This window comes from Acinonyx jubatus, chromosome A3, assembly GCF_027475565.1.
Source record: "Acinonyx jubatus isolate Ajub_Pintada_27869175 chromosome A3, VMU_Ajub_asm_v1.0, whole genome shotgun sequence".
Lineage (NCBI taxonomy): Eukaryota > Metazoa > Chordata > Mammalia > Carnivora > Felidae > Acinonyx > Acinonyx jubatus.
In genome coordinates this window covers 100,814,090-100,826,972 of record NC_069388.1, presented here as the reverse complement: position 1 = coordinate 100,826,972, position 12,883 = coordinate 100,814,090, and the positions used below count along the sequence as shown (strand labels likewise).

General features: G+C 45.1%; 2 protein-coding genes and 1 long non-coding RNA gene across 9 annotated transcripts in view; 2 read left to right on the top strand and 1 right to left on the bottom strand.

Annotated features, from left to right (window-relative positions):
- Window positions 1-4,508, top strand: part of POLR1B (RNA polymerase I subunit B) — a 28,344-nt gene extending 23,836 nt beyond the window's left edge. Inside the window, exons 13-15 of the mRNA XM_015073396.3 lie at window positions 343-539; window positions 1,674-1,927; window positions 2,572-4,508. Of these exons, the coding sequence (XP_014928882.1) occupies window positions 343-539; window positions 1,674-1,927; window positions 2,572-3,454 (1,334 nt within the window). The 3' untranslated portion in view covers window positions 3,455-4,508. The remainder of the gene's footprint in view (window positions 1-342; window positions 540-1,673; window positions 1,928-2,571) is intronic.
- Window positions 2,244-12,721, bottom strand: LOC113592522 (uncharacterized). 5 transcript variants are annotated; one of them, XR_008289463.1, is made up of 5 exons: window positions 11,768-12,721; window positions 10,618-10,664; window positions 9,656-9,831; window positions 8,801-8,857; window positions 2,244-4,819 (listed from the first exon to the last, which is right to left on the bottom strand). It is a non-coding gene; the product is annotated as an uncharacterized LOC113592522 (long non-coding RNA). The 5 variants fall into 5 exon arrangements; XR_008289462.1 differs by lacking the exon at window positions 11,768-12,721 and adding an exon at window positions 11,032-11,377; XR_008289460.1 differs by lacking the exon at window positions 11,768-12,721 and adding an exon at window positions 11,032-11,377 and having other exon boundaries at window positions 9,656-10,664.
- The window catches only part of CHCHD5 (coiled-coil-helix-coiled-coil-helix domain containing 5), a 43,753-nt gene continuing 42,376 nt past the window's right edge, over window positions 11,507-12,883 (top strand). For 2 of the 3 annotated variants that reach the window (XR_003412434.2, XM_015073400.3), the window contains exons 1-2: window positions 11,508-11,646; window positions 12,698-12,855. Coding sequence is in view for 1 of the 3 variants with exons in the window: in XM_015073400.3 (XP_014928886.2) it covers window positions 12,704-12,855 (152 nt within the window). In the remaining 2 variants the exon portion in view is untranslated. Of the gene's footprint in view, window positions 11,647-12,697; window positions 12,856-12,883 lie in introns of all 3 variants that reach the window. The other variant, XR_003412435.2, reaches the window with a different exon arrangement.

Below are 12,883 nucleotides of genomic sequence, written 5' to 3'. Positions count from 1 at the left end.
AACTCGTAATATCCTGTAATTTATATGCATCCTTTTTATGCTTTTCTTACATTATACACATGTCCATAAACTAGGAGTGGAATTATCTGGGATGTGTACCTAAATCGTATAATATTAAATGTCATTCTGTGCTTTTCCCCTCTCAGCATCATTTTCATGGTCTGGCTACATAGATACACATGGTCTGCTTCATTTTCATGCTGTGTATCAGTCTGTAGTGAGCAGAACCACCACAATTGATTTATTCATTCCCTGATGATGAATGTTTTATTGTTACCAATTTTATATATGACCTTTATAGTCAAGGGGAAAATGATGCTAAGGGTTTTTTTTCCTTTGTAGGGAAGCAAACTATGGGCTTTCCACTTCTCACTTACCAAGCTCGATCAGATAATAAACTGTATCGTCTTCAGACTCCACAAAGCCCTTTAGTGAGACCATACATGTATGATTATTATGATATGGATAACTATCCAATTGGGACAAATGCCATTGTTGCTGTTATTTCTTACACTGGCTACGATATGGAAGATGCTATGGTGAGTCTGCCAAGAGAATGTAGTTTCATTTCTTTTCTTTTTAAAAAAAAATTTTTTTTAACGTTTATATTATTGAGAGACAGACAGAGACAGAACATGAGCATGGGAGGGGCAGAGAGAGGAGGAGACACAGAATCTGAAGCAGGCTCCAGGCTCTGAGCTGTCAGCACAGAGCCCGACGCAGGGTTCAAACTCAACAAACCGCAAGATCATGACCGGAGCCGAAGTCGGATGCTTAACTGACTGAGCCACCCAGGCACCCCTCATTTCTTTTCATTTTAACTTTTTTGTTTACTGTGGGATTACTGAAGGAATATTTTCATGTCCTGGCACCAGAGTGTTCTGTTAAATGATGCATTCCTAGTCTCCATTGAAAATGGCAAGCCTTGCGGTGCCTGGGTGGCTCAGTCGGTTGAGTGTCCGACTTCGGCTCAGGTCATGATCTCGCAGTCTGTGAGTTTGAGCCCCACATCGGTCTCTGTGCTGACAGCTTCGGATTCTGTGTCTCCCTCTCTCTCTCTCTGCCCCTCCCCTGCTCATACTCTTTCTCTCTGTCAAAAATAAACAAACATTAAAAAAAAAAAAAAGAAAGAAAGAATGGCAAGCCTTGAGGGATATTCACTAAATATTCAAATATGCATATATCATGGATATTTGAGTGCATGTGTGAGTAGATGCTGAGTGAATAAGGTCTTGGATATGTCTACATTTCATATTTATTTATTTTTAAGTTTATTTATTTTAAGCGAGGGAGTGCACACATATGTGAGCAGGGGAGGGGCAAAGAGAGAGGGAGAGAGAATCCCAAGCAGTCTCTGTGCTGTCAGCACAGAGCCCGATGTGGGGCTTGATCTCATGAACTGTGAGATCACAACCTGAGCCGAAATCAAGAGTCAGATGCTTAACTGACTGAGCCACCAAAGTGCCCCTATCATTTATATTTATGTATGATTAGGTCTTAAGTCATTTACAAGTGTCTGGGTTTTATTAGTGTAGGTGACTTGGAAAATTTGGAGTTTCAAAATTAGAATGGCAGTTATCATAAACCCAGTATTTTAATTCTAACTAGTTTTAATTTTGAAAATCCCCATTTGGCCTCAGTCTCTTAAATTAATGATTTTTTTGACCTCACAGATTGTGAATAAGGCCTCTTGGGAACGAGGCTTTGCCCATGGAAGTGTCTACAAGTCTGAGTTCATAGATCTCTCTGAAAAAATTAAACAGGGAGATGATAGTCTGGTGTTCGGAGTCAAACCTGGTGACCCACGGGTTTTGCAGAAGTTAGATGATGATGGCTTGCCATTTATCGGAGCACAGTTGCAGTATGGAGATCCGTATTATGGCTACCTGAACCTCAACACCGGGGAAAACTTTGTGATCTACTATAAGTAAGTTCGGATACCCAATACTATTTTGTGAAGGCTGTTTCTCAATGAAATTGCTGGTGGTCAGTGAATGTTATCTTTTAACAGGAGAATTCTGGAGAAGACAGAAGTGATGGTTTTAGTCACTGACTCAGTCATAACTGAAGTAGCGTTTCTTAAATGAGACAAAGTTCTGTGTCTGCTGTATGGCCTTTGTTTTTCTACTTCTCTTGTCAGTCTCATAGTTTGATAAGTTACCTGTGATTGATTTCAAAACTGTATTATTCAAACTTGATCATCTCTCTCAGGCATGTTGTTAGGAATTTTCCTAGCTAAAATGTCAAGTTCACTGTGCCTTTTATTAAAATTAAAAACTTCTTAGCTTATTTTACATCCAGAAAATTGTTTCAACAGTAGGTCTTCATCATAGTTTTTCAGTTGCCTCTGTCGCCGTTCTTTCAGATGGGCATAGTTGTGTAGTGAACGTAATCAGTAGCCGTGTTCGTAAATACTCATAGGGACACCATCTCTATTTGTACTGGAAAGTAGAGCTAGGAATAAGTTTTGCAAATATCCTATATGACACACTAATTGTATCAATAAGACTTAAGTGTCTTTGTAAGTTTAAAGAACATAGTTTGACCTCCCGTCTGCTTATTTTTTCCTAGGAGTAAAGAAAATTGCATTGTAGATAACATCAAAGTGTGCAGTAATGACACCGGCAGTGGGAAATTCAAGTGTATTTGCATCACGATGAGAGTCCCTCGGAACCCAACTATCGGAGATAAATTTGCCAGTCGTCATGGGCAGAAGGGCATCTTGAGCCGGTTGTGGCCAGCTGAGGACATGCCATTTTCTGAGAGTGGGATGGTCCCAGACATTTTGTTCAATCCTCATGGTTTTCCCTCCCGCATGACCATTGGTATGTTAATTGAGAGTATGGCGGGGAAGTCTGCTGCTTTGCACGGTCTCTGCCACGATGCTACACCCTTCACCTTTTCAGAGGAGAACTCAGCCTTAGAATACTTCGGTGAGATGTTGAAAGCTGCTGGCTACAACTTCTATGGCACCGAGAGGCTGTATAGTGGCATCAGTGGGATAGAACTGGAAGCAGACATCTTCATAGGCGTGGTTTATTATCAACGTTTACGCCACATGGTCTCAGACAAATTCCAGGTTAGAACGACGGGAGCCAGAGACAAAGTCACTAACCAGCCTATTGGGGGAAGAAACGTCCAGGGCGGAATCCGTTTTGGGGAAATGGAGCGGGATGCTCTTTTAGCCCACGGTACATCTTTTCTCCTTCATGACCGCCTCTTCAACTGTTCGGATCGATCGGTAGCCCACGTGTGCGTGGAGTGTGGTAGTTTACTCTCTCCACTGTTGGAGAAGCCACCCCCTTCTTGGTCTGCCATGCGCAACAGAAAGTACAACTGTACTTTATGTAATCGCAGCGATACTATTGACACTGTTTCTGTGCCTTACGTTTTCCGGTATTTTGTAGCCGAACTGGCAGCTATGAACATCAAAGTGAAATTGGATGTCATGTAACCTGATGTGGCCTTTTGGGTTAGGAAAACTATCAGATTAAAATAAGATGTAACTTTAGTTTAGTGAAGATATTACTTGGTTACTGTGGAGTTTTTCCAAGGGTGTTAGAGTTTTCAACCAAGACCTAGCAACTGAGAATTCAGGATTTCTGAGTCTATCCAGTATAAGAACTACTGAAGTTGATTTTTAATACATTATGTTCAAAAAATGATACACTGGTAAGTTGACGGATATACAGGGAAGTCTTTCCAACCCTAGGTTCTTTGTATCCTATTTTCAGCAGGCAGTGACCATCAAACATTTCTCTGGCTAGAGCAGAGCAGTCCAATACAAATACAATGCAAGCCATAGATGTAATTTTATATTTTCTTATATCTCCATTAAAGTAAAAACAAAAGGTGGCTCTACTGAAATGTAGTTGTTCTACAAAACTGCACGTATTTAATGTATACAATCTGATGGGTTTGAACACATGCATACACCTGTGAAATGATTGTAATCAAGGTAATAAACGCCACTTCCAGAAGATTCCTTGTGCCCTTTGGGGTCGTGTGTGTTCATTTTTGGTAAAAACACTGAACTTGACGTCCACCCTGACATCCATCCTCTTATCAGATGTTTATGTGTACATGGTAGTATTGTTAATGACAGGCCCAACGTTGTACAGGTATCTAGAATTCACTCGTCTTGTGTTAAGTGGAATCTGACACCCGTTCAACAGCAACTGCCCGTTTTCCTCGGGCCATCATTCTAGTTTCTGTGAGTGACTAGATACCTCGTATGAGTGAGATCATGGCACAGTTTGTGCTTCTGTGACTGGCTCATTTCACTTAGCATAATGTCCTTCAGGTTTACTTGTGTCGCATGTGGAAGAATTTTTTTTTTCCTGAATAATATTCCATTATATGTATATAGCACATTTTATCTGTTCATCTCTCGATGGACATTTAGGTTGTTTCCATATCTCAGAAATAATGTTCATATACTATATTTAATGTAATATCGTCAAAATGCCATTTCCATATGTAAAAAACAAATTTATTGAGATATTTTACATTCTTTTTTCATACCAGTCTCTAAAATCCAGTGGCTGTTTTTCCTGTGTACAGTATTTCAGTGCATGGATATACTGTCATCCCCTGTTGATGGGTATTTGGAAAGTTCCATTCTTTGGCTATTATAAACAGTGTTTGCAATACATAACTTTGTTGTATTCACTTGTGAATGCATGCTCTTTGATGTTAAACTTCACTAATAATTCTTTCTTGAGTCTGGCTTTAGGTGTTTATCATTAACTGTAAGACAGATCGGGCTAGACTGAGAACAATATCCATTCAAAGGGTATCCTGGCTTTACTTCATGAGACTGTTGGAAAAAAATAAGGAAAAATACATTGTACCTACTGGCTGATACTTCCACCTACTGTTAGTATCCCAGCTAAACTTTTTAGATTCATCACTAAAATTGACATTGGGGCAATTCATAGAGCTTAGACATATTTCACCAGTTTTACATGCATTCATTTGTATCTGTGTATACGGTTTTGTTCCGTTTCATTCATGTGTAGATTGGTGTAACCACCAACATAATCAAGACACACAACTATTCTATCACAAGGCTCCTTCAGGCTTTTACTTTATAACTACCTACCTCTGTCCCCCATCTTTAACCCCTGGCCACCACTAATCTGTTCTCCATCTCTAGAATTTAGTTATTTCAAGAATATCAGAAAAAAATATATTGCATAAATGGAATCGCACAGTATGGGACCTTTTGAAATTGGCTGTTAACAGTCAATGCAATTCCCCTGAGATCCATTCAAGTTGTTGCATGTAGTTTATTCCTTCTTACTGCCACTCAGCATTCCACGATATGGAGCACAGTTCATCATTTGCTTTTGGGTTTTGGTGGATCATGCTTTTTGGTGTCCTAAGAACTCTTCAACCCTAAAGATGTTCTCCTATGTTACCTTCTAAACTTTACAGTTTTATGCTTTACATTTAAATCTATGATCCATTTATCCATTTTGAGTTTTTGTAGAAGATGTGAGGTTCAGATCAAGATTCTCTTTTTTTTTTTTTTTTTTTTTGTGCCAGAGGATTGGGTGATCTATTCTGTATCTCTTGGAATGTTGGGTTGGTACAACACAAATCACTATATGCAGTGAAAGGATACAGGTACAGACAAGATACACATGAATGGAATGTTGTTATAAAACAAATGTCTTTTTTTTTTTTCAAGATTAATATTTAGTTAAAAGGTTCATTCATTTTGAGAGAAAGAGAGAAAGCATGAGTTGGGGAGGGGCAGAGAGAGGGAGAGAGAATCCTAAGCAGGTTCCACATTGTCCGCGCAGAGCCCGAGTGGGGCTTGAACCCACGAACGGTGAGGTCATGATCTGAGCCGAGTCAAGACACTTAACCAACTGAGCCACCCAGGTGCCCCCCCAAAAGTGCATTTTTAATCAAAGAACTATACACAAGATGAAGTAAATTATTTGCCTCTGTCAAGAATGTTGATATAACAAAAATGAATTGCCCTGCTGTGGTCTTTGAAAGTAACCTAAGTTTTATTTAATGGACATGCCATACACCCAAGTGCTTGTAACAGGTACTACAAGATCTATTTATAAAAAAGGTTTCAAGTATGTGTAGTACATCTTTTGATGGTAAGAAGCGTTCCTGTTGGGAAAATGTTACAATGAGGACAGTGTCAGTGGGAGCAGTACCCATGTGGGACCCACCAGGTGCCCCAGCCCAGCCCTGTGGTGTGGGTAAGGCAGTACAGCACTGGGGAAGAGACCACTGCACTGATGGAAGAGCTGGTACAGGGAGGAGTGCTTCACACATTCCCACAGGCTGTCCACACTGCCCTCGGCCTCTGATCAGTCTCAGTAAGTCTTTTGACAAAACTGCAAGTATTAATTACTGACAATGATACAGAGGACAGCCTGTGGCAAAGGGATGTAGGTTAAAGTGCTCCCTGGGTTTTTGGCCTTGGTGTCCCAAGAGGAGAGGACAGAGACACCCAGGTGATGCGAGTGGAGGCAGAGATGGGAATAATGCATCTACTAGCCAAGGAACTCCAAGGACTGCCTGCGACCACCAGAAGCTGAGACAGGCATAAAACAGAATCTTCAGGGCCTCCAGAAGGAAATCAACTGCCAGCCAGCACCTTGATTTTGGACTTCTGGCTTCCTGAACGTGAAAATACATTTCCGTTGTTTTAATCCACCAGGTTTGTGGTAGTTTGTTATAGCAACCTCAGGAATCTAATCCCGCTGAGGCTCAGCTCCCTATGGAGCACAGGTTAGATAGCATGAGTTCTAAGTGTGCAATTTCCCAGGGTGCCTCCATGTGGACAGAGATTGGTGAGGAAGCCCAGACTGGCTGTAAGGGAACCAAACCACTTAATTAACCCTTTCCATGCTTCCTTTTCCTTCCCAAGTGGTGTAGGGTGGGTCTGACTTGAAACATCAAATACCACTTTTTTTTTTTTTTTTAAGGGAGAGAGAGAATCCCAAACAGGCTCCTCACTCAGCACAGGGCCTGATGTAGAACTTGATCCAATGATCCTGCAATCATGACCTGAGCTGAAATCAAGAGTCAGATGCTCAACAGAGAGCCACCCAGGCACCCCTCAAATATCACTTCTTGAAGGCAAAGCCAAGAAGTGAGGGCAATGTTCTCTAATCTAGGATGGGTTTCTGCACACCTCCCTTTCAGCCTGTGGCCCACAGCTCTGGAGGACCTGGAAGAGATCGTCACTGGGACCCATTCATCAGCTGCAGCTTCTGAATCTGTATCTCCTATGCCTCAAACCCCATGAATCTGCAGTGGATGAGGAAGGCACAGGCAGTGCTGAGGAGGTGGCCAGGCCCCCTGGGAACCCCAGCACCAGGCAGCAGCCCAGGGTAGGAGAAAAGAATTGCCCTGAGTGAGCGGTCAAGGTCTTGCCTAAGACCAGTCCCCAGGAGGCAGAACAGAGCCCAGCAGACCTCACCACGAGGGCACCACACCCTCTGTTCTGCAGCACACCCATCATCACCTAGGTTGTTAAGCTAGTGCTTGTCAGTTTCTCTAGGACACAGCCATGACTTTCACCTCTTCCCAAACCCTCCCTCACCCAACACCCTTAATACAGGCCTGTGTGGAGCATGGCAGGACCCAACAAGCGGACCCTCTTCCAAGCCTCACTGGCCACTGCATAGACTGACAAATGGCTGGAATCCAGAAGCAAGAGGCAGGGATGGGATTCATTGCAGTTCCCAGGAATCCTAAGGCTTTGGGCTCTGGAAGAAAAAACCTGGGAGACATGGGATCCAAGAGACACTGGTGAAGTGAAAGTTAAGCTTCAAGGAAAGCATTCCTTTTTCTCCGTCTTTTTTTTTTTTTTTTTTTTTTTTTAAACTAAGGAGCTTAAGTGGCGCCTGGGTGGCTCAGCCGGTTAAGCGTCTGACTCTTGATTTCAGCTCAGGTCACAGTCTCCGTTTTCATCAGGGTCTGCGCTGACAGTGAGGAGCCTGCCTGGGACTGTGTCTTTCTCTCTCTGCCCCTCCCCTGCTCTCTCTCTCTCAAAATAAATAAATAGACCTTCAAAAAAAAAAACCCTGAAATTATTTTTAAAAATATGGAGAAAAGAGGCCAGGAGACACCCCTCACCCCGATTCAGAGTATATGGTTTCCTTTAACAATTACCTGTGCCACTATTTCCAGAGGAGGAGTGGTCCTGAAGCTCTACGTCACTAGCCACCTGACCAGTGAGAAAAGATGTAATGTGGCTGGAAGAGCGTGACTGCTCACTGCCGTCCTCAGCCTGGAGATTTCACGTGTATTGGGCTTGTCAGGATCTGCCTCCCACCCAACTTAAGATCAAGAGGGAGAGCTTCTAGAAAAGGCAAAATAGAAAAGCCCAGAAGATGAAGGTGGCAGTAAAGCCACCTGAGGGGACAAAAGGAGCTCTAAGGAGTCCAGGAGACCCTCTCCTAATTACAGTGCTCTTCTCATAACTCCATTAGGAAATCACTGACACACTCAGGCACCATCCCTTCCTGCCACGTGGGCCCCTCGGGGGATCAAGGGTCAGGACTCACTTTGTTGCCAGCTCACAGATCATCTGGTCAAAGCTGTTTCTGTGCTGCCATTAGTGGTGGCTCTTACTCTGGCCAGGGATCAAAGCACTGAACAACTCCTTCCAGGTCAGTCACATTCAACAAGTGCACGCTCCCATCCACCACCCGGTACCCACCCATCACACTCCCTGCCTCTCATCAAATCTGATGTGCCCTATCTGGAGGACTATATCCTCAGTGACATACACAGAAAGACAAACACCACGTGATCTCACTTACATGTGGAACTTGAAACAGCTGAACTCATGGAAACAGAATAGTAACTGCCAGGCCTGGGGTGTGGGGGAAATGGGGAGATGTTGGTCAAAGGGTATAAACTCAGTTGTAAGATGAGTCAAGTTCTGGAGACCTCACTTGAAATCTGCTAAGAGATCAGATCTCAAATGTTCTCATCACACTTAAGAAATGGTAACTACATGAGCTGATGGATATGTTAATCAGCTTGACTGCAGTAATCATTTCACAATGCCTACGTATATCAAAACATCACACCATATACCCCCCTTTTTTTTTAGTTTAGTTTTTCTTGAGAGAGAGCAAGCAAGCAGGGAAGGGGCAGAGAGAGAGGGAGAGAGAGAATCCTAAGCAGGCTCTATACTGTCAGTGTAGAGTGCAATGCAGGGCTTGAACTCACGAACTGTGAGATCATGACCTGAGCTGAAATCAAGAGTCAAGACACTTAACCGACTGAGCCACCCAGGCGCCCCATTCCTTTTTTAACAGTATAAATTTTTGTCTATTTTAGTCGCTGCTGTTTCCCCAACAGCTAAAACAGTTCCTGGCACATAAAGCAGCACTTAATAAGTACCATTCGAGTCAATGACTGGGTCTCATCTTATCCTCACGCAATCCTGTGAGCATATGGTTTCATTCATTCCATCACTACTCTGCCAGACCCCATGCTATGGGAGGGTGGGTGGGAGGAAATCCAGTGGTGACCATAAGATAGATACAAGGCCCCTTCCCTTGTAAAGTTCCAGGGTCTTAAAGCAGGCAGAAAATAAGAAAACAATTACAATACTAACAAATTCTGATAAGGCTAGAAAGGGAAAGTACAAAGTGCTCCATACCATCTGCTCTGCAGATGTCACTTCGGTTTCTGCTCACAAGGGCATCCTGAAGCAGCTGTTCTGGAGGAAACTGAAACCCAAAGAGCAGAAAGATTCTGTCCAAGATCTCTGATTCAAACCCAGGTCTGCTTCACGCCAAACCCCATCGTCACTTAGGTCTGCCTGACATTTGATCCCTAGAGAGAAATTTAGTTACACTCTTGTGCTATAGGCCAAAAACAACCTAGAAGCTTGGGGGTATAGGTGTCACACTCCCCAGAATGTATCTCTTGCTGGGGTCTTCATCTTCTCTACTTATGAACCCAGATCTCTGAACCCCTTCCCTTGAGGAAGCACATTACCCAGACTTCGAGATTAGACTCGAGAAGTGGCAAGGGACAGGTTAAGATTTCACTTAAATGTGAAACATGAGGATTCAGTCCACATTTGAAGCCAAAATATTCTGTCATTTATGGGGTTTCCTTCCCTTCTCTCCTATCAGAAATACACTTGGAAGTTTTTGCAAGTAAGAAGGAGGGCTTTGGGTGAAAAGCTTTCCTCCCGTGCCCATGGCTCTAAACCTGTCCCTGTCATCTGAGGCAGGTTCAGATGGCCAGTGGCACAATCTTATACCAAGGGCCAACCAAGAGCAGCAAAATCGTAATAGCCTCCTCCAACAGCTCTCACTTATCCACAACTCCTGAGGGTCCAGGCTGTGCCTTAAACTGTTCACATGCACTATGCTCTATGTAAAACATGTCACTATCATCATCCCTACTTTACAGATGAGCAAGGACACAATACTCCAAGTAATTGTCATTTGCTCACAAGTAGCTCTTGCTCCTCAAACACCAAGATGAAGTGCATTTTATGTTCATTTTGGCCAGAGTCTGGGAAGACCCCTACATATTAGACTGCTGGGCTGATGCTTAGTCTCTGCCCAAGGGATACTTGCGCCCAACCTCACAGGTGGGGAAACATACCATCAGGCCTCACACTGGAGGACAGGACAGGAGGTGGAAACAATACCCTGCCAGGAGAAATCAGAAAGAATTGCACAATAAAAAAAAAAAAAAAAAAAAAAAAAAAAAAATCAAAAAAGAAAGAAGGGTTGCCTGGGTGGCTCTGTCTGTTAAGCGACCGACTTCAGCTCAGGTCATGATCTCACGGTTCGTGTGTTTGAGCCCTGCATCGGGCTCTGTGCTGACAGCTCAGAGCCTGGAACCTGCTTTGGATTCTGTGTGTGTGTCTCTCTCTCTGTCCCTCCCCTGTTCACACTCTCTCTCTCTCTCAAAAATAAACATTAAAAAATTAAAAAAATAAAAAGAATTACGCATGCCCATAATCACGTGGAGACATTATTAAAATCAAGTCCGGCCTGGCTCCTGGGCTTATACCTAGAAGGAGGGGGTCTGGTCTGGGTAACCCAGGTACAGCCGGTGGGACGTCCAGGCCGGCTGGTCCCACTCTTGCGACCCCTCTTCCCGCCGCTCCGTGCGCGCGCACGAACCAGCACCCCGAGGGGACAGGGAGCGCTTGCGCAAAACAGATGGTGGCATCGCGGCGCTATGCATCAGACTACCAGCGCCCAGCAGCCCGCAGCCACGGTGCCCAACCTAGCCACCAACGGGGCCACGCTGATAGACTGCAGTAACCACTGGCCACCAAATCCCAGTGGGTGGCTAGGAGCGCGCGCAGTAGCGGCCACGCCTTACTTCCGGTGCATTGCGGCACCGCCCCCACAATCCGGAAGTAGAAAGAGGTACAACAACCGAGTCAGCCTGGGAGCCCGCGGTGGCTGCGCAGGCGCTGCCAATACAGGCGGGACCGGAAGGAGACACAGGGCGCCGCCATGACAGGTTGGTCCTAAAGGGAATGAGGCAACTTGCCGGTTCTGTAACCGGAAAAAACGAGGCAGGGACAGCTGACCTGGGCGCCGCCATGACAGCCTGCACCGGAAAAGGCGGGGCTCTTCTCCCTGACTGATTTCCCTCCGGCACCGGCCTCGAGATGTGAGTAGTGGGAGCGCCTACCTCCGATCTGCCGCTTCGCCCCTTCCCTTCCCCAGTGACCTAAACCTAGGCCCGCACTCCGGGAAGAAGGATTGGCCTCTTTGTTCCTCGGAGAACCGACCCTTAGGGCCCAGCGCCGTCTATTACAAGCTCCATCTCCGCGTGGAATAGAGGGAGGTCCCGCCCTCTGAACGTTTAGTCTCCGCCCCTGTTTCTCGTAGTAACTGAGGACTTTCAGGCCCATCCCTAACACCCAGTCCCTGCCCCCACGATCTAAGGTCTGGTCCCTCACCCTGCAGACTTCAGGATTGTCTCAAGACTTTTACGGTTTTAATACCCGTTCTTAGAGCTGCGGGCTTGTTCCCCTAGATCACCTGACCATACCTTTTTGAACCTGCAGATCTGTGCAGTACCCCGGACCTACCTTGTAGTGCCCGCAGACTTTTTCTTAGACCTCTGATTCCGCTCTGGATTTCTAGATCTTGTTCCCAAGAGCTTACTTCTAGGACCTTCCAGAGCTGTCCCAGAGCCCCATCCTAATCCAGGACTTCCACATCTCTAGAACTCTGAGACCCACCCCAGGATCCCCAAACCTGCCCCAGGTCCTCAAGTCTCACCTCCATTAACCCTGTCCTCAGGCCTAATCTTGAAGACTCTCTGGTCAAGAGACGCTTCCCCAGGACCCAAGATCTCACCACGTGGGCTTACAAACCTCTTTTTAGGACCTCCAAATCCTTTAGGGTTCCCAGGTTTTTTTCCCCTAGAATTCAGTATATTTAGGGCCCTGTTGAGGGATGCCTGGACTCCCAAGACCCTTCTTGCACGATCCCAACGCTTGCCTTTGAATAATTAGGTCTTTTTTGGAAGAGATCTCCACTCTCTTCCCAGAAGCCCTCCAACCTGTTCCACATTCCCCAGGGCTCATGCCTTACCTCTCCCTCCACTTCCCTGACCCTATCCCAGGATCCTTCAGACTCCCTAGTGTTCCTGCTTCCACCTCCAACCCAGACCAGAACTCCCTTTCTTGTCTGTTGCCTGGAATTATCCTCAGCCCATTATGTTCCACAGGCAGGCGGCCCTGGAGGTCACTGCTCGCTACTGTGGCCGGGAGCTGGAGCAATATGGCCAGTGTGTGGCGGCCAAGCCTGAGTCATGGCAGCGGGACTGCCACCACCTTAAGATGAGTATCGCTCAATGCACATCCTCCCAGTGAGTGTGGGAAGTATGAGACAATGTG